Source organism: Lipophrys pholis (assembly GCF_963383615.2).
Source record: "Lipophrys pholis genome assembly, chromosome: 4".
NCBI classification, from domain to species: Eukaryota; Metazoa; Chordata; class Actinopteri; order Blenniiformes; family Blenniidae; genus Lipophrys; species Lipophrys pholis.
In genome coordinates this window covers 23,857,053-23,876,393 of record NC_137637.1, presented here as the reverse complement: position 1 = coordinate 23,876,393, position 19,341 = coordinate 23,857,053, and the positions used below count along the sequence as shown (strand labels likewise).

The window sequence follows — 19,341 nt, the reverse complement described above, 5'->3', positions numbered from 1 at the left end:
AGACAGGTAAATCCCACATAAGTATACGGACAGTTTCTTGCGGGTATGCCAACCATTTAATGATTTTTTTTTTTTTGTAAGCTATGATGTGTATTAATTTTAGAACTTTTGACGGGCAATATTCAGGGCAGCTGCTGCGTGTCTCAGGGTTTGCTCGTTTTGTTGTTCTCCAATGCGCTGTCGAAAACAGTTCTTTGTGAGCGTAGATACCCCGCCCCCACGGGCAGTCCAGGTTTGACAAAGCGTGTCAGTTGTTAGTCCAACAAGTAAGCGGGCGTGTTGTTTAGATTCTGAAGAATTCTGCAAATATGTCCACATTTCGTGTTCAATCATTAATGCTGTTATATCCAAATCCAGATGATTGTTGTGAGGAGTGATCGATCAGAGTGAAAACCTTAAACATGACAACCGCCACGGCTGAAATTTTTGTGCGCAAAAGTGTCGGCGCAGGCTGTTGCTGTTGACAACTAGCGTCATATCCGTGTTCACGTGACAAGGAAAACAGACGCGCGGCAGTTCGTTGACTCAAACTTCAACCCGATACAGTGTGTGTTTTCGTTAACACATAAAGCTGAAAAGTATGTCAACGTAATTTTTTGTTTTGTTGTACTCTTTTACTGAGTACACAGGCCGCGACCTGAATCAGTGAAATGCAAAGTAACACTAGGAAGGCAGACGTAGTCAAACACCGACCGAGCTGTGTCACATCTGGGGGTGAAAGAAAACAAGTGCGTAAAGCTCACACCAGAAAGATTCCTTACCGGGTTGGATACAGCTGGAACAAAGGCGGAAGACTCAAAGAGCTGAGGATAAGGTACTCAACAGCTAAAACCGACTTAATTGAACTTTGCTTCCATCAATAATTTAATAATCTCTGCAGGCACTTGGCGAGAAAATTTCTGAAGATATGGATGCGCAACACCTTCGGTCGAGTTCTTCCCCGTGAAGCAAAGTAACTCCTGTTTACAAAATGTTAAAGAAATATGTAATAAAAGTTTAAAAGTAAATGAACATATCTTCCACACAGGTCCCGCCATAACAACGTGGTTGTGAAGCGAGTCTTTAATGCATGGAGAGACGAGTGGTGGACGTCCAGGAGGGAGTGGACTTTAACCATGCGTGCAGATTGTCACTACAGGTCATTCATTTAATCTCTGTGTGTTTTTGGACCAGATTAGTGGAAACTTGGGATTCATAAACAAATTAATCTAATTTCGAATGGGCTAAATAAACTGACTCTCATGCAGTGTCAGCCTGGATAGTCTCCAGCCCCGACTACCCTACTGAGAATAAAGCATGTGTGTAAGAACTTCCTGGAAGGCAGGGACCTGTCATCCTTGGGATTTCTGCCTGTGTGGTTGTTGAAAGCAGTTTATGTGGCAATGTTAATATTATCTTATTTGCATTTTAGGTATTACCTTTATTGCTGGACTCTCCAGAGGTGGCAAAGGTTTGTGTCTTTGCAGAGGGAAAAGAAAAGTAAAGTACAGAAGGCTCAATCATTTGGTATGGTGATTCCAAGCTTCCTTGCCTGAAAATGTTTTGCAAGATTTCTAAGAAACTGTTTTGTCATCAACTTGTTTCTTTCTTTGAACCAGCTGACAAGAGACGGATGCGTCTGGTTTGGGACAGATGGGAGGTTTTCACAGAGAAGAGGAGAATGAAGAACAGAATGCTTCATTTGGCTCTTGAGCAAAAAAGGCTTTCAACTATTCAGTGAGACTATTTTTCAAACGGATCTTTATATTTGATTTTTTTTTTTAATGATTTATAGAGCACAATGTGTTGTCGTTGTGGTTTGCAGCTCAGCATGGACCTTATGGCAGACCAGGCTACAGCAGCGTCGAGAGTCCCAAGCTTTAGAAGACCAAGCACTGAAACAAAGAGCACTGATTTCACAGTGCTGGGTAGACATGATTCAACACCTCATGTTGGTTAAGTTTGATGAATGCCGTGGACATTTTCTCAAGTGATGTTTAAACTTCTGTATCTTGTCAAAGGCTTGGACTCGGTGGAAAGAAATGCACACAGCTGCTTGTTGCCAGAAAGAGAAAGAATCCATAGCTGCACTACACTTCAACCAGAAACTGAAAAGAAGAATGTTGTATCAATGGATGGAATATGTATCCTGTTGCCAGACCAAAAGAAAGACCAGAGGTCTGTGCCCATACACAATGCACGTGTGGTGTCAGTTTTCTTCTCGACCTGCTTCCTTACTTGTTTCTCTTGCTTGACGTGTGTTTGCCTTTCCTTTAGGAGTGGCTCATCATGCCAGTTGTATCCGGCTGGTAAGGAACTGTTGGAGCAAATGGAGAACTGCCGTGGATCTCAGACAGAGCGAAGAAGCCCGTTTACATGCCGCTGGCCAGTTGGCCACGCAGAGTGCTCAACGCAGAGTGCTGGTGCACTGGAAAGCCTGTATCTTTCTCTGTGTGTAAAACTTAGACATTCTGTTTCTTTCTCAACTGAAGAGTCACATATTTGCACACTCCACATTTTTCATTCCACAGTATAGTTATTTGATCTTTGAGCTTTTCAGCAGATGTGAACTTGTGCAGAAAAGAGGCTGAAAGAAATCAGATGGCTGCACAACATCTCTGTCGTCGTCTATTGGTAATAAAAAAATCAAACATCTTTTAATGCAGCATAGTGTTATTGCTTCACATTCTGAGGATTGTATGTTTTTGTTACAGCGTGCTGGATTGCAGGGTTTGTCTTTTAATGTCACATTTAACAAAACACAGCGACTGAACAACAACATGGCTTTCCAGCACTGGCAACAGATGGTAAATGATGATCGGCGATTTCACACTGCAGCACCAGTCACTGCTGGTTTCAGGGAAGGTTTGAATGTGTCTAAAGGTTTCATGTTGTGTTTTTAATAGGTGAAACAAAAGTACTGGAATCTGTGGCAGGACCGTCTGGAGGAAGCTGAAGACCAGGATTTTAAATCACCTGCAGAGACGGCACAGAAGAAGTACAGGTAGACACATCTACATTTTTCGCATAAAGATATTGAGCTGTTGCCACGTGCTTTGTTGTCCAAACAACATGCTTCCAACTCTGTTTGCATAATTAGATTCTTCAATTAAAAACTGTTTCTCTCTGCAGCATTTCACTCCTGAGAAGCTGTTTACGTCACTGGAGACAGAGACTTGCTGAACAAAGATATATGCAGGTAGGTTTAGATTCTATCCAAGAACTGTAGAAAATCATGGAGAATTCCATATCAGCGGTTAGTTACTTTACAAAGTGACAACTGTGTATATATCCTGATTTCACAGATTTTGAATTCCCATTATTGTTTTCTTTTGTTGTTTTTTTACAGGAGCTGGAGCTTCGTGCAGAAACCTGGTTTATAGCGCGCACGGTACCTCGATGTTTGAGGCTATGGGTCGAGTTCACTCTGCAGAAAAGACTGCACGAACACAGAAAACGCCAAGCTGAAGTATTCAATCGGTGAGAATATAAAATGATGGTTAAAGAAATTAAACATGACTTTGATTTCAGGGAGAATGTTTGTTATACCTCAAAGCACTTGACACAAGGAATGTGTTCGCTGATTTCTCGACTCTCACTAATTGTGAAAGGAAGAATTTAGTTGTTCAGACGACCTCTAGTTAATTTTCCTCACTCAACACTAATTAGTGCACACACCGCGTTGTCAGTGGTGAGTCAGCGTACCAAGTAATCCTGTCGTGAATGATTTTCCCGACTGAGAGGACTGCCCTATGTTTTGTCTCCGTGAGATTTGTTGGCTGATTGTCATTTCAGGCAGCGGCAGTACTCTTGGGTATTTTACACCTGGTGGGGACGATTTGAGAAACACAAGGAGGAGATGCTCTCCGAGCGGATGGTACGCCCAGCTGCATGTAGAAAACGTATTGCTAGTTAGGGCTGCAGTGGCACAACAAATATAACACTAAATTTCCAGGCGATTCTTCATGAGGAGCGAGGCTTCATGCAGAGAGCCTGGACTCGATGGCGGCGGAGCACGCAACAGCAAATTCAAGAGGTGGAGAAACTAAATGCTTCGCAGCATTTCTACATGCGCAGACTTCTCTTTAAGACAATGATGCAGTGGAGGGCCAACAGCATGGAAATACGAGACAGGTGGAGTAGAGCAAGTCCTGTCAATACATCTGAGCTGTGACCATGATTGTTGGCTAATAGAGTTTGTCTGTGTGTTCCATGGCAGGAGAACCCGAGAGCAGCAGGCCTGCCATCAAGGCGATTTGTTCCGCATGAGATCATCAGTGGAAAAGTGGAAAAAGGTGCTTTTGGTAGTGTTTGTCATGTTCTGTCTGTACGTCATCTGTTCATTAGTACACAGTGAGGTGCTTTTGGTTTAGAATGACTAAAAATGAAAAGGAACCGTCTTAATTTTAGAAACGTCCTGCCCAGTATCCCTAGCAGCATATGCACCGTCGAACTTGAAAGCAAAGCTTGGATGTGTCTATATGAAACATGGATGTTTCTCATATTAATTGTGTGTGTTTATGTGTATGTGTGTGCGTGTGCGTGTGCGTGTGATCAGTTTGTTCAGAGGCAGAGGGAGAAAAAAAGCAGACTGAAGGAGATTCAACATTACAATGCAATCAAACTTCTCAAAAAGGCCTTTGTGGCCTGGAAGGTACATAAATGTGACCAACAGGCATAAAGACCTATTTATTCTAAAATCTTGACAGGACGAGATTAATGTGTCTGTCTCTTATTTGTTGAATTCAAAGAATTACCACCATCAGATGTCTCAGATCTATGACCGTGCCGAGGAACTTCACAGGCTGCAGACACAATGTTTTCTCAGGTAACGGGAAACGAAAACATATATTACCTTTTTATGAAGTTTGAAGTTTCTGTATCAAAAATGCATGGATCATCAGTTTTAATTGTTTCGCCCCAGAAATGTTCTGACTGTGTGGCGGGACAATGCAGCGCTGCTGGCAGACGTTCGCATCAAGGAGCAACACGCACAGAACCACTTTGAGCGCTTCCTCCAACTGAAGGTTATAAAGCTGTCGTCTTTGAAATGCCCGATGGCTGCGAGTTCAGTGAAGCCTTTTGACACGTTTATTGCGTTGCATTCTGTGAAGGTCCTGCTCGCCTGGAGAGAAACAACAACACGTGCAGTGTCCAAGCGCCACCAGCAGGAGGAAGCAGTAAGCAGGGCACAGACGTCTGTAAATCAAGGTGAATACACAGGCTTTTTGCAATTATTATGTGTCAATGACTTCAATCAGATGATGATTTTTTGAAAGCCTGAATTATGCAGTTCGATATATATTACCTTTACAGACGGGTATCTGCAAAGTGTAGATGTAATGTTCTGTCATACTGTGTGCAGCCAGAATTTTAAGACCCTTTAAAGGGCATATGTAAATTCCACTGGAGTGAAACCTTGACACTAAAAACAGGAACAAACAAAGACAGATTATTTTAAGGTTATGCTGTTAGTAGGATTAGAGAAGCATCTTTTTTTTGATGGGATATCTCTTGGTTTAGTGCGACTGCTGGAGTCCTTCAGACAATGGAGGGAACAAACCAAAGAAGCTGGAAGAGAGAGGATGTGCATGGAAAAAGCCCGGCGGCACCACAACTCCAAACTTATCTCTAAGTCTCTGAAAGCATGGAAAAAGTACTGCTACCAACAGCGAAAGAAAAAGGCAAGAACTTCATCGTCCCTCACGAGAAATTCAATGTCCATATTATGCTGTTCAGTGAATTCTGAGAAATGTGTTTATTTGACAGGTGATGAAACGACAAGGGAACTTGTTACTGAAGCTAAAAGTATACCAGACACACTTTGAAGAGTGGAAAGTAAAGGTTTGTTAATGTGTCTTTCACGTTCTGAAAAATCAGATGATATTATGTTGGGGGTGTCCAGTACTTGTCCTGGAGGGTCACCGTCCTGCATGTTTTCGGTCATTGGTTCTTTTTGTCTCAGGATGTTTGATTAATGATTTTTAAGTGTATATTTGGTGTCATTCTAATGCTGAATTAATTAATCTAAGATACATTTCTTACCAGTGCCATTTTGTAGTTATTAGTAATCTAAAAGGCCAAAACCCTTTTTGATAATACCATATTTATTCCTGTTAAACTTGGCCCTGACTTTGGTTTTCCTCCTCCCAACAGCTGCAGCACAGACGGAGAGAAGCTCAGCAGACGGAGCGAGCGCTCTGGCACTGGTCCCTCACTCTTCAGGCCAAGGTAACACCTGCCTCCGCATTCTTCATGCAACAAAACTGAGCAGCGAATACTGTGCTGCAGAAATGGTGCTCACAAGACATTGCTCGTGTGATCCTGCTGCAGGTGCTGTTCGCATGGAGGCTCTGTGTCACAGAGCAGCGCAGGAAACGAGAGGAGGCAGCCAGAGCTGCACAGGTCTACAGAGACCAGCTGCTCCAGGAGGGTGTGACACGCATCCTCACATACGCGGCCCATATGAGCACCCTTACCACAAGTCTCACGCAGTACAGCCAAGAACAAGTGAGTTATTGAGTGTTAGTGGCAACTTTAGACATGAGCTGATTGTGAGTTCTTCAGCTCTGCACGATTCTTGCAGAAGCTGCAGCGTGTCCAGAGAGCGGTGAAACGCTGCGCCATGCACTGGAAGCGGCGGGCCCTGCGTAAACCACAGAAGGAACCGGAGGTCCAAATGCAACTGCCCAAAAAGAGTGTGACATTCTCTTTGCCGGCACCAAACGGTGTTTCCTCGTCTGTCCCAGCAGAGCAGGAAACTCTCGAGGGACTGCTGGGGACGCTGTGAGTGTGCGCTTCACTTTGACAGCCTGTGTCCCGTGTCCAACACGTGGACTACATCTTACAGTGGATCATTTTCTGCAGGCTCGTCACCAGGAGGCCTCGACGCCAGCCCCGTCGCTGCAAGGAACTGTTTGAGTCTCCTTTGTTTACAGATAAAAGGTAATGTAGATCAATAAATGAACACTTTTAATGTCCTGAACTAGTTTGTCATGTTGCGTTGGATTTTTATTGTCCTCGACAATCCACTTCTTTAATTTCACAGTTTGCATCAGTGTGGCATCTCCAGCCTCGATGCAGCTCCAAAGCCACTTGAGTTCAGTGATGTTTCAGAGACAGACCAACATCCAGCGTCTTCCTGTCCCTCTGTTACTGCGACACATCAGAGCACCTTCTTGTCTACCGTGTCACCCTCTGAACATCACATGGCCACTCTGGACTCTTCTCAGGAAAACCAAGACCTCCTTCTACCTCCTTCAGCTTTTATGGCCACTGGAACCCAGAAAACAGTAAAAATCAAATCAGCTCTTTGACCTGGACACACTTCACCAAAGATTCATCGCTGTATTCAATAACTTCCTTTATCTTACATCATTTTTTTGTATGTTTTCTTATTCCAGTTGGGTAAATTGAACATTCCAGGTCCTGCAGATACTCCATTCATGCCTTTTGATCAGTTTGATCCTTCCTTTGAGCGTCATTCATCAATCTGGCCAGGTGTTGTATCTGCACTTTATTATGGTTTTGTGTATTTTTAAGTTTGTTTGTGTCACAGGCTTGAGCTTGTCATATGTAGAACATCTCAAACACAATAAGAAAACCAACTTTTCTGATGTATTTTTAATAACACTGACTGAAGAAAGGAGGTTTAGCATGTAGATCAGGCTTTCAAAATACTGCATAATGGCTTGGAGTCACACTTCATAGCCCTTGTGTCATAGACCACACGCAATCAATCTAAATCTAAATGACTCTATTACTAAATTCATTTATGGTTAAAGTATTAAATTCATAGAGGTAAACTGTACTTTGCAAAAAGTTACAGTGTTCCTCATATGTCCTTGTGGTACACAGTGACAAAGACTTTTCCAGAGCCCTCACAATAATCTACATATCTCATCCCCAAATGTAGAAACTGATTCAGCAGCAACTCTGATGAGGGAACTTCTCAACATTCAAGAGGACATGAAGAGATTCCAGCAGAGCAGAAGGCAGCTCCGGTATAACTCTGTCAACAGTTTTCTTATTCCTGTTTCATTATTGTGTTTTTTATCCAGTCAATAACGGGTGGTGTGTTGTATTTGTGCCTTATCTCTTCAGGGCGTGGAGAAAGCTGAAAGATGTATTACAGGGCTGGCTGCAGACCAGTGGAAAAGATGAAGAAATGGAAAGAAATTCTGTATGCCAGGAGCTGATGGAGGTAATTATCTCTACTAAATTGTCATATTAAATTGAACAATATGTCCTTTACATGATCATGTGGTGTAGAGCTGCATTAGAACTCATCATTTGAGTGAAAAGGGAGTCATAGATTGGAATTTGGGTCTGTGTGAGATTATCACTGGCACACTACAGTTCCTCAGATCCAAACACTCATACCTCAAAAAAGAATTGTGATATCATGTAGGCTGGCGTGTGTGGTCAAAGCAAAAAAAAAAAAACGGGGATCTATTTTTCATTCTATTACTACACAGTTGTTGAAAATAACACATCAAGTACACATATTAGCAGGTGATGTTGAGCAGCAGGAGTGTTTGGTGAAGCAGAATTAGAAACATCTGCTGAATGTAGATTTCCTGACCATATATCTTTAACAAACGTTGACAACAAGGCAATAAAGGCTGGAGTAACAGTTCCCATGTATCACACAGGGATTTTTCTTTTTTTTTTTTAAGATGAACTCCTTTTTTCCTTAATATACTTTTCTAAAACGTATTGTTGTTGAATTGAAACTGAAACTGAAAAATAGAAAAAAAATCAAACCCTTCCATTTTACATGACCAAGAAGCACAATTGATTCTGTACCAGCTGAAATATTTGTTGAAAATACTTTTACATAAACTTTCCAGAATATATGACATTTTGAAACTGCTACATGCAGCAAACTTTTAAAATGATTTTTGTACTTTGTGGCTTAAATCTTGCACGTGTTTTTGCCTGGCCTTATATTAACAGTAACTCCTCGGCTGTGCGAAAGCTCGACAACAATCTCACCAGGAGGCTGGTGATTATTGTACAGACACGTCATGTGATTTAATGTGTTTGTTGTCAACAGCTGGAGGGGCGCATCGACATACTCTCGGCTGAGCTGGACAAACGGAAGCCAGCGATGGTGAAGCATGCGGAGAGAGTCAGACATTTACAGTCTGTCCTTCACATGTCAGGAGCTCATTCCCTCCGTGGAATAGTAGCAGCGGTGCAAACCAGTGACTCATAAGGGGAAATATCGCAGGTCACTTACCTGCTGCCTTCTCTGAACTTTCGCAATCATATTACTGCGTATATTATGGAAGTCAGTTTGGATTTGGTTCATTATCTTTGTAAAAAAAAAATAAAACTCACCTGTTTTGGTCAAACTTTTTTTTGTTTTGCTTTAAACTATTTTAAGGATTAAAACTATTTTAATTTCCTTTTTGTTTTGGCCTGATAAATGTAAACATTTCTCAAAATTAGATCAGGCCCCAATAGCCAAGTACCTGACGGCAGCCCTCGCCTCACCATGTGCAGCCTAAATCCAAGCAAACGTTAGTTAGGGGTCGTCCTTGTGACAACAGATGGTGCTAAATATTTTCCATATGTGCGCAAAAAGTGACCGGATTGTTTTCGGAGGCGCTGCCCTCGCCTTGCGCAACAGGTTTTCTGTTTCGGAGTTAGTGCCAGTACCTCCGATACTTTGGAAATCCTCAACCGGGGAAACCAGGGATTTCTGTCGAACAGAGAGAACAGCTGTGTGTTCCACGCTGCGAGACTGCAGGAAGGGTTTGTTTGAGTCTTTGATCCACAGCCGGTCAGAATGCGATGGCTTTATCCTGTTTTAATCTTGTTCATCTTTGCCTGCTGCATCAGGGGTGAGTTTTGCTCTTGAATGACTTCAAACAAATGGTTCATTGTGAAGCTTATTGATGTTACATACTGTAATGAAGTGGTTATATGTTTTTTTTATTTAGTTTTTTATTCCTTTGTTCATGTATTTGTTCTTTTCATGGACAATATTTGTCTCAAAGTTACCTCAAGTTTAGTTGAGATGGTCAATTTAAAATGGAATAAACACTTGCTTCCTACTAAACAACAAATATGCTTGTAACTGAGTGATGACTGCAAACCCTCCTGAAAGGACTGGAAGTTGGTTGCGTAGTGTAACTACCTTCACTGTTTGAACCCGGCAGCAAAGAAGATGCGTTGGTGCACCGTGTCAGACCCCGAACAGAGGAAGTGTGCAGAGCTGGCTAAAGCCCTGGCGGCTGTGCTGCCACCGGCCGCTCTGGCAGCCTTTGCCAGACTCTCATGTATACGAGCATCCAGCACGACGGACTGCATCGACAGGATCAAGGTGAGAAATCCTTAAATTACATGTCCGAGGTTTACTTTTTAATTTATTGGGGGGGGGGGGGAGATGTCACACTAGTTTATAACAGATACAATTCATTTGTAGACCAGTTATTGGTTAATTATGAAAATATTAGAATATAAATCTTTTATTGAAGTTAACATTGTCATTTAATGCTATAGTACTGTGTCCAAACAACTAAACATAATGATACATTATTTAGATATTCTGTGAACAATTTCTAAAATTACTGTTTTGATAATTGGATTGTTTTTCAGGTTGTAGTAACCTATATTTCAATAGAATCATGCAAAGCAGTCTTCAAGATGAAGAGAACTGAGCAAATATAAACAAAGAAGGAATTCATGTTATAAAATTTATTTTGAAAAAGTTGATTGAGATTTACAGTTGCCTTGTGTACTTAATCAGCACTGAAGAAAAGATTTGAAAAGAAAATGCTGTAAACTATTACTTTATCCATTTCAAACCACATTACATCGTCATGAAGAAGGAAAACATTGTTTTATGAGCTTTGAATGGGGTTTATTGTTGATTAAAAACGTTTTTAAAAGTAAGATCATTTTGGACTATAAATCATTGCTATTAAAAAAAAAAAAGCTGTACATGGTTTGAAGTTACAGGTAACACAAGCCAACACAATCACTGCTGTGGTTTTCTTTTATCAATCAAGTATCCATCTGAGTTTAGTTTTAGAGTTTAGAACCCGAGTGAAGGAGTGTTGATGTGTGTCTTTGGTAAAGATGATGGGATAGCCCTGTAGTTAGGTTATGAAATTAAACACTTCATTAAATTCTTTCTTTCAGGGTAACCGTGCTGATATTGTGACCCTAGACGCAGGAGAAGTTTATTCTGCTGTCAAGCAGTTTGACCTGGTTGCTGTAGCCAAAGAGGTCTACAGTGATGGTAGCTTCATTGAAACAATTTATCAGACACTTCACATGGCCTCTCCAGAAGCTAAGGCGGTGTCCTGCTCTATGTTTCTATGCAGGAGGCTGTATTCTGTCCGTCGCTGTGGTGAGAAACAGCAGTCTGGACATACGGTCTCTGAAGGGCCTCCGGAGTTGTCACAGTGGGGTTCGATGGACGGCTGGATGGAGTCTTCCACTCGGCTTCCTGCTCTCCCGGAACTACCTGAGTTGGTCAAAAGAGCATCCGCTCAGTCAGGGTAAAGCGGCTATATAATCTGGAGCCAGTGAATCTGCTTTTCTCTGCCTTTTTTCATTCCATCACTGGTCTTCTCGCCTCCTGGGCAGATGTCAGCGCTTTCTTCAGTGCCAGCTGTGTTCCTGGAGCTGCTGGCATGGCGCCTTTCCTGTGCACTTTGTGCCAAGGTCAGAAGTCCTACATTCGTCAGAAGAATCACCACTGCGAAACATCCCACAGCGAGCCCTTCTACAACAACCAGGGAGCTCTGAGGTCAGGCTCCACTAAATACCCACACGCCTTCACTTTTCAGAGCACGTTTTGAAAGACGTGGCGGTAAACGTGTGAATTTGTCGGCCTGTTTTGCTTTGCTCCAGATGTCTAAGGAGGGGTGTAGGAGATGTTGCATTTCTGGACCATTTAAGTCTTCAAACTATTGAAGGTAAGCAGTACACGTATCCCATGATATCTTCCTGTGTTGGCTTTAAACATGGTCTAAATAAAAAAAATTATTATTTTTTTTAAATCTAGAGCAGTGGTTACCGAACCTTTCTCTTCAGGCTCTAGATTGCCTCTAAAAGACCAATAGTAAGAATAAAGTCACAACTGTGCTTTTTTTTCCCTGAAGGTCATATATGAGCTCATTTACATTTAAAAGAATCTCTTTTCCACTTTACACATCCTGTTCGAAGTTTGATCATTAGCTACCGTGTTTAATTTGGAATACTCAGATTGGAACCTTGTACTCATTTGCACATAAACCAAGCTGACATGCTTTTTCTTTTTCATGTGTTCTGTCAGAGAGTGAGCAAGAAGACTTGAGGTTGTTGTGTCCGGATGGTACACAAGCTCCTCTCAGCCACTACAGAAGGTGTAATCTGGGACGTGGCCCGGGAGGAGGCATGGTCACCAGACACAATTTTCGTAAAGTTGTTCGAAAGTTTGTCACTACTATGCAGGTAATTTCATTGTGTAGTCAGTCCAGTCATATTGTCTTCTTCTCTCTCACGGCACTGAGGTCCGAGCTGTACTTTAGCTCCACTAATTGATTCAGTTTTCCAGATGCTGTTTGGCCACCACGGGAAAGAGAAGCAACGCTTTCAAATATTCAACTCTTCAAGTTTTGGAGAGAACGACCTTCTCTTCAAAGACCTGACGGACAAACTGGCTGTTCTTCCAGATGACATGGACGTCAGTCAGGTGCTAGGGCTGGACTATGCCGCACTCCTCAAAGGTCTCGGCCACGAAGGTACATTCCATCCACTTGCAGATGGGATCTGGTTTGCGTTGTCTCCTGCCAGGCTGTATTTTCACTGCGTGGCTGCGTGCAGGAAGCTCCTTGGAGGACAGTGTTGTGCGATGGTGCTGCATCAGCCACGCAGAGCAGAAGAAGTGTGAGCAGTGGGCTCTCAATATAAAGTCAGACCCTCTGGTGTGTGTTCGAGCCGCCTCGATGCGCGACTGCATCAAGAAGATAAAGGTTTGATTTTGAATTTTTTTTAAATTGTAAAACATTTTAAAAACGGTTGAGCACTGTTATGACTGTAACGTTACCGCAGAGGGACGAAGTGGATGCTGTTTCCCTGGATGCAACCCACTCGTTCATCGCCGGGAGATGTGGCCTTGTTCCTGTCGTGACTGAATATTATGGTAGGATTTTTGTATCGGCTTTTAAAAATGAGTTAAACTGTATAAACATGCAGTGAATAACATACAAAAAATTATTTTAGACTGGTACAAAATTATTTAAATACTCGAGTAATACATAAAAAATGTAAAAGCAGACCAAAGCAATCAGAGATTTCTGAACCTTTGTCCACCAAAGTTTTACCTGGACTAAAAAAATAAAAGTTTCTCGCTCACTTCCAAAATTTTATCGAATCTTCCATGGCCTAATATCGATCTGTGGTGAAACTTTTGACATAATCCGTGCTGTACTTTTGACGTAATCTTGCAAACAGACAAACAAATATACGCCGATGAATTTATTACATCCTTGGCAGACATAATGATAAGGAATATTTCAAACTGGAAAATAAAAAATAAGAACAAAGACTGAAGGTTAGAACTTAAATAACAAATAATTAAAAATACACAAGAGTTTCTCGGTTGACTCTTTGTTTGCTGAGGATTCTAGGGTTGACCTGAAAATGCCTCAAACTATTAATAAATCAAAGTGTCGTAGGGATCCTGTTACATATGGTACATGAGGATTTTAGAATCGGTTGTATTGTTGAGTTAACAGCAGTCCCAGTTTAATCACTTCTTCAAATATTTGTCGTTTACCTCTCCTCTGGTCTTGGGTCCTCTCAGGAGGAAGCTGTGTGCCGTCTGAAGGATCAGCTCATTTAGAGACGAACGGTGAGAAGATGGAAGAAAATAATTAACACCTTGAAGTGGTCACTGCTGTGTCTGTTGTCCCCACATAAGCAGTGTTTCTCTCCTCAGTGTTGCCCACGGTTGTGGGCGTAGCGATTGCGAAACGCTCCAGCAGGAGCATTTACATTGGGAACCTGGGAGGCCGGCGTTCCTGCCACGGCTACACGTACAGCCCTGCCGGCTGGCTGCTGCCATACAGACACAGTTTAAGCCTGGAGCATAACAGCAGCTCACCATGTGATCCAGACCAAGGTACTGCGCTCACAGGATACTCAGAGTATGACCGTTAGATCTCTTCTCCGTAACCTCGTCCCGCTAAATGTGACCTTGCTTTCACGCGGTGAGTGACGTTTTTGCGCTTTGTGTCGTCTCAGTGTTTAACACGGTGTTCTGGAAAGGCTGTCTGCCTGGAGCTCAGGGGAACCTCTGCAAGGTGTGTATGGGTGGCACGGGAGAGGCTGCCACCAAACGCTGCGCTGACAACCACAACGAACGTTACTATGGCAACATGGGGGCTTTGAGGTACGCGCACTGGCTCCCCAAAGCTAAAGATTTTGCTATAGAATAAAGTAGAAAATACTTATTAATCCCAGAGGGAAATTCCTCACAGCATTGCTTTACAAAGAATAGAATATTAATAGAATGGAATATAAAAGAATTAACAGGGAAAAACAAAATGCTAGTAAATATCGATATGTACAGGGCTTGACAGTAAAAACACCACTATTTTCCAAGACGAGTAATCTGATGACCATGAGAACTAAGGACCAGCATGCACCATGGCTGGTGATTTAAAGAAGAGGCTTCAGCCAAATTTTAAGTTAAGAAAAGATTAGTTTAATCACTACGTTTGAATAAAAAATGCTTTAAAACCTGGACCAAAGGACTCATTTGGATTGTAGATTTTTATTTTATTTTAACTATATTAACTGCAAATCTTGTTGTTCGGGAACAAGGATTGATCCAAGTTGTGACTTAGTGTCAATCAGGTATTGTCAAGTCAAACTTTCACATTGTTTTCTTTGCTGTCGTTTCCATCACCTCCTGAGAGAAATATGTGGGCATATAGCTTCTAAAAACTGTCACATGTTCACTAATGTTTCCAGCTTTGTGTTGTTTGTTCTGCAGAGGTCCAGTGTGTTACTTTCAGGGCATTTATTTATGCGTCAACTCCAATAAGACAGTTGTGTGATGACGAGAGACAATATATATTCAAATCAGTTAAAAAGTTCAGACTGGACTGGATTAGCCATAAATACAGTGTGAGATCATACCACCTAAAGAATTAAAGTGCAGGGAATATTTTACACATAAATAGAGACATATGGGAGGAATATAGTGATATAATTTGACTAAATATTTGCAAATGAATAAACTGCTCTTATTATATATTGAGGTGCCTTGTAGGAGATCCAAGTGGTAAAAGCTTCGGGGACGTGGCCTTCCTCGAGCAGCACAACCTTCTTACCAACATTGTTGGTGAGATATTCAAGCTTCAATGTGATTTTGCAAACATATGCATGCCATTACATTCTGCATGTTGATCACTTTACCATGGTTTTTTTTTTATCCTGCTGTTCTCCAGGTTTGAGCTCCACCGGCTGGGCGGAGGGGTGGACGTCATCCGACTTTGAGCTGCTGTGCAGCGACGGTGGCCGCGCCCCGCTGTCAGAGTGGAAGACTTGTAATCTGGGAGTCATTCCGCCAAGCACCGTCATGACACGGCCTGTGCTCACACCGCGAGTGTACGACTTCCTTATGAAGTCACAGGTGAGTTGTTTCCCAATCACAGTGAGACCTCTGAAGAATCCTGCCTTCCGTTTCCTGCAGACTGCATGAAGGAAAACGGAGTGTCCCAAAAGACCGTAAAGCCGTCTTGTGAATTGTCCTTCAGCTTACATACTGTGAGACGCTTGAACAGCCTGCCTGAGGATCTGAGGGCATCCAGAAGTGTTGAAACACTCCTGAAATGTTTTAAATAAATCCTTTCAGTTTGCCTTTTAATACATGGTGTATGTATTTGAATGAATTTATTTGACTTTTGATTTATCCTGTTATTTTTGCTTTTTTCTTGTCACATTCTTCACACACTCAATTATCATCTTTGAGGATATTAAAGAAATCACATAGCTAGTGTTTTACATGTCTTTGTGTTGCGTTTGTTTTTATGTCACACATGTAGGAAACGTTGGCAGCCAATCCTGAAGCAGAGTTCAAACTCTTCGAGTCTGAACAATTTGGAGAAAGTGATCTACTGTTTAAAGATGCAACGCAGTGTTTGGTCCACACGAGCCACATGGACTACCGCACCATCCTGGGAGAGGACTTCTACACTCATGTGGAAACTGTCTTCAACTGCACACACTCTGGTACGTCCACAGCAACAACAGATATATGACTGGATCTCTCTGCTAATGGTTCCTCTTATGTTTTTGTCCATTTTTCTTTCAACAGATATCCTGGAGTTTTGTGATCAAGACGTATGCAGTATATTTTGATGGTCACACAGAAGAAGGGTGGGGGGGGGGGGGGGGGGGCGCTAAATGATTCATTGCTATATCATCCCAACACTAGGGCATGAATTATCTACACACACCCCTCCCTTTAGGGATAGTCCTGCATTTGGTCCCCTTGGCAAGGTTTTTATTATAATATACATTTTATATAGTTTCTGAAGACACCAACTGTCAAGTTTAGTAAAAGAATCCGAAATTAACCATAATCTGGATGAGAGCAGTCGTAGCACTATGTACCATCTTGCCTATTAACTGAAAGCCATTTCAATGACCCCCTCATGAAAGCGGCAGACGGAATGCAAAGTGTTTGTTTCCCACTTGTTTTGAAATATGAAGTGAACCTGTAATATTCTCAATGATTAACGTGCTTTATACATATTTGACAAATGTATATATATATTATTCGTTTTGTCTTGTCGTGCAGAACTATATAAACATGAACCTGAACACAATCCTGCGCCAATATTAAATTGTACTACACCTCCCAAAATACAGCACGGGTGAGTTTCTGTGTTACATTAAAACTGGGATTTCCTGTTGCTGGTCCTCTGACAAAGGTTCCTACCTTATATCAGCCGGTCGTAGTTTGACATGTTATTCAACAGCTTCTCTCACGTGTTTACTTCAGTAACTTCACAGCGCTTTTACGGCTGCAAATCACAACGAAGGTAAAGTACACGAAATCACAAAGCTTGAAATCAATACCCTTGACTGCATTCAAATGTGTTTATGTTGTCGTATCGTCATGTTCGGGGTTTGTCCTGATGTTTGTCCTGTTGCAGATGAGGCTGTTCTGGTGGAGGGTCCTCCCTCCCCCCGGCCGGGGAGTCTCCTCCGTCCATGCGGGGATGCACAGCTTCGTCCCGGCCTGCAGCACCGCTGACTCCCACTCTGTGGAGCTGCTGCAGGACTTTGTGAGCCGGGCCAGCCGCCTGTTTGTCATCACCGGAGCGGGCCTCTCCACCGAGTCCGGAATCCCCGACTACCGCTCGGAGGGCGTCGGGCTGTACGCGCGCACCGACCGGCGTCCCATGCAGCACGCGGAGTTCGTCCGCAGCGCCAAGTCCCGACAGCGCTACTGGGCGAGGAACTTCGTGGGGTGGCCGCAGTTCTCCTCCCACCAGCCGAACAGTGCGCACAGAGTCCTGCAGCGGTGGGAGGCCGGGGGGAAGCTCCACTGGCTGGTGACCCAGAACGTGGACGCGCTTCACTCGAAGGCCGGACAGAGGAGGCTGACGGAGCTGCACGGCTGCGCCCACAGGTGAGAGAGACTCCCAGGGGCGGACACTGACGACACAGGGCCACGTGCACACACGTACACCCCCCATTCACACATGCAAACCCCTGGTCTATATTTACTCACATATATTGGTTGTTTATCTTGTTTGGCTTGTTTTTATATTTTATTTAAAGACTATTTTGTTCCATGTTTTTTTTGTGTGTGGAGATATTCAAGTATGAAAATACTTAATAGCTCCTGACTGACGTACTTTGCAGGCGCACTGACTTTTATGTAAAGATGGAGAACTTCCGTTTGCAGGGTGATGTGTCTCGGCTGTGGTGCCATCGCGGCGAGGGAGGAGCTCCAGAGGCGATTCCTGACGTTGAACCCGGACTGGAGTGCGCAAGCTGCGGCGGTGGCTCCGGATGGTGACGTCTTCCTCGAGGACGAGCAGGTCCTCCATTTCCGAGTCCCCTCCTGTGTGGACTGCGGAGGGATTCTGAAACCCGAGGTCACTTTTTTCGGGGACACGGTGAATAAAGGAACTGTACAGTTTGTGCATGACAGACTGGCTGAGTCGGATGCTCTGCTGGTGGTGGGATCATCATTACAGGTGGGATTTGAATAGGAAAAAAAACTATTTGTCTGGGCTTTTTGAGCACATGTAATTCTGTTCCCCTTGGTCCTCCCCCCCAGGTGTACTCAGGATACAGGTTTTTACTGGCAGCGAACGACAGGAAACTGCCAGTTGCCATCGTGAACATTGGCCCCACTCGAGCAGACCACCTGGCGGAGCTGAGAGTGAGCGGCCGCTGTGGTGAAGTCCTGTCTGTCGTCCAGCTCCTCTGACAGTCGGAGACATAAAAGTTCAGTCCGTGCGCATGATGTAGGTCAAATTTACTGCCAAAGCTACCTCAGATGTCACAGAACAACACAGCTCTGGGTGGAGGGACGTTCAAAGATCAGCTTCAGGAAGTAGACTCTCACATACTGTCAGTACCACAGCTCAGGGTCAACGATAAAAGTACTGATTGTTGATGAGCAGCTGTGTACAAGATGGATGGATAAAAGCACGTGTGGTTGATTTTGTGGAGGCCTGAGCAGCTGAAAGCTCGCTCTGGAGACGGATTGTAACCCATCTGACTTTGGTTTTGGTAGAACTTCTTTTGAAATGGTCCCTTCCTGACGGTTGCTCATGAGGAAATCATGCTCAGACAAAGTTTTGACCACATTACTCAAAGTACCCTCGTAATTTGGTGCTATACAAACAAAACTAAAAATTAACTACAATAAGAACAGTTTTATCTTATTATACTTTATCATGCTCAGGCTTCTCCTGCTGTTATGTATTAATGCTGTTAATTTAAAGAATCCCCACCGGGTTGAACAAAGTAGATTTATTCACAAGCTACAGGAGACGCATTTAAAAACGGCTATTCTTGTTTTATTTCAGTGAAACGGAACAAGGTGTCACAATGCAAGTTGTTGGGAGAAATGATGCAATAGATTGTAGTATGTCATTGTACTGAGAATAAACTTCAATCAGGTTCGTTTTTAAAAGTGTGATTTGTCTGTTTTAGGTTATTTTGATACACTGAACATTTCTCATTAATTTTTGAAATAGCGTAACTTTAAATCAGAATGCCTTTGAATCTTACTTCTGTTCAAAGTTTGAGCTTCAGTCATCGACATTTTTACGATGGCTTTGCTTAATTTTTTCCCAGTGTCAAAATAAATCAAGATATAAACAG

General features: G+C 42.8%; 3 protein-coding genes across 4 annotated transcripts; all 3 read left to right on the top strand.

Annotated features, from left to right (window-relative positions):
* Positions 1 to 487: 487 nt before the first annotated feature.
* sfi1 (SFI1 centrin binding protein) lies at positions 488 to 10,045 on the top strand. Its single transcript, XM_080462532.1, has 31 exons — positions 488 to 814; positions 881 to 952; positions 1,028 to 1,138; positions 1,412 to 1,506; positions 1,599 to 1,716; positions 1,805 to 1,907; positions 2,001 to 2,157; positions 2,257 to 2,418; positions 2,543 to 2,613; positions 2,694 to 2,786; positions 2,886 to 2,983; positions 3,112 to 3,178; positions 3,329 to 3,459; positions 3,775 to 3,856; positions 3,935 to 4,113; positions 4,199 to 4,274; positions 4,538 to 4,633; positions 4,731 to 4,807; positions 4,904 to 5,006; positions 5,094 to 5,190; positions 5,503 to 5,663; positions 5,749 to 5,823; positions 6,136 to 6,210; positions 6,313 to 6,489; positions 6,566 to 6,765; positions 6,847 to 6,924; positions 7,028 to 7,271; positions 7,383 to 7,479; positions 7,895 to 7,982; positions 8,083 to 8,182; positions 9,038 to 10,045. Exons 1-31 carry the CDS (start codon positions 651 to 653, stop codon positions 9,197 to 9,199), a joined length of 3,609 nt encoding a protein of 1,202 aa, XP_080318658.1. The 5' UTR covers positions 488 to 650; the 3' UTR covers positions 9,200 to 10,045.
* On the top strand, positions 9,653 to 16,855 carry sxph (saxiphilin). Its single transcript, XM_080462537.1, has 17 exons — positions 9,653 to 9,830; positions 10,149 to 10,312; positions 11,134 to 11,233; positions 11,319 to 11,495; positions 11,584 to 11,746; positions 11,851 to 11,915; positions 12,275 to 12,432; positions 12,536 to 12,722; positions 12,805 to 12,953; positions 13,033 to 13,123; positions 13,787 to 13,834; positions 13,922 to 14,104; positions 14,227 to 14,374; positions 15,249 to 15,331; positions 15,438 to 15,622; positions 16,035 to 16,221; positions 16,307 to 16,855. Exons 1-17 carry the CDS (start codon positions 9,776 to 9,778, stop codon positions 16,348 to 16,350), a joined length of 2,187 nt encoding a protein of 728 aa, XP_080318663.1. The 5' UTR covers positions 9,653 to 9,775; the 3' UTR covers positions 16,351 to 16,855.
* Positions 16,846 to 19,335, top strand: sirt4 (sirtuin 4). 2 transcript variants are annotated; one of them, XM_080462555.1, is made up of 4 exons: positions 16,902 to 17,036; positions 17,151 to 17,629; positions 17,909 to 18,203; positions 18,287 to 19,335. In XM_080462555.1, exons 2-4 carry the CDS (start codon positions 17,151 to 17,153, stop codon positions 18,437 to 18,439), a joined length of 927 nt encoding a protein of 308 aa, XP_080318681.1. In that variant the 5' UTR covers positions 16,902 to 17,036; the 3' UTR covers positions 18,440 to 19,335. The 2 variants fall into 2 exon arrangements, with proteins under 2 accessions (XP_080318682.1, XP_080318681.1); XM_080462556.1 differs by having other exon boundaries at positions 16,846 to 17,629; positions 18,287 to 19,153.
* Positions 19,336 to 19,341: the final 6 nt, after the last annotated feature.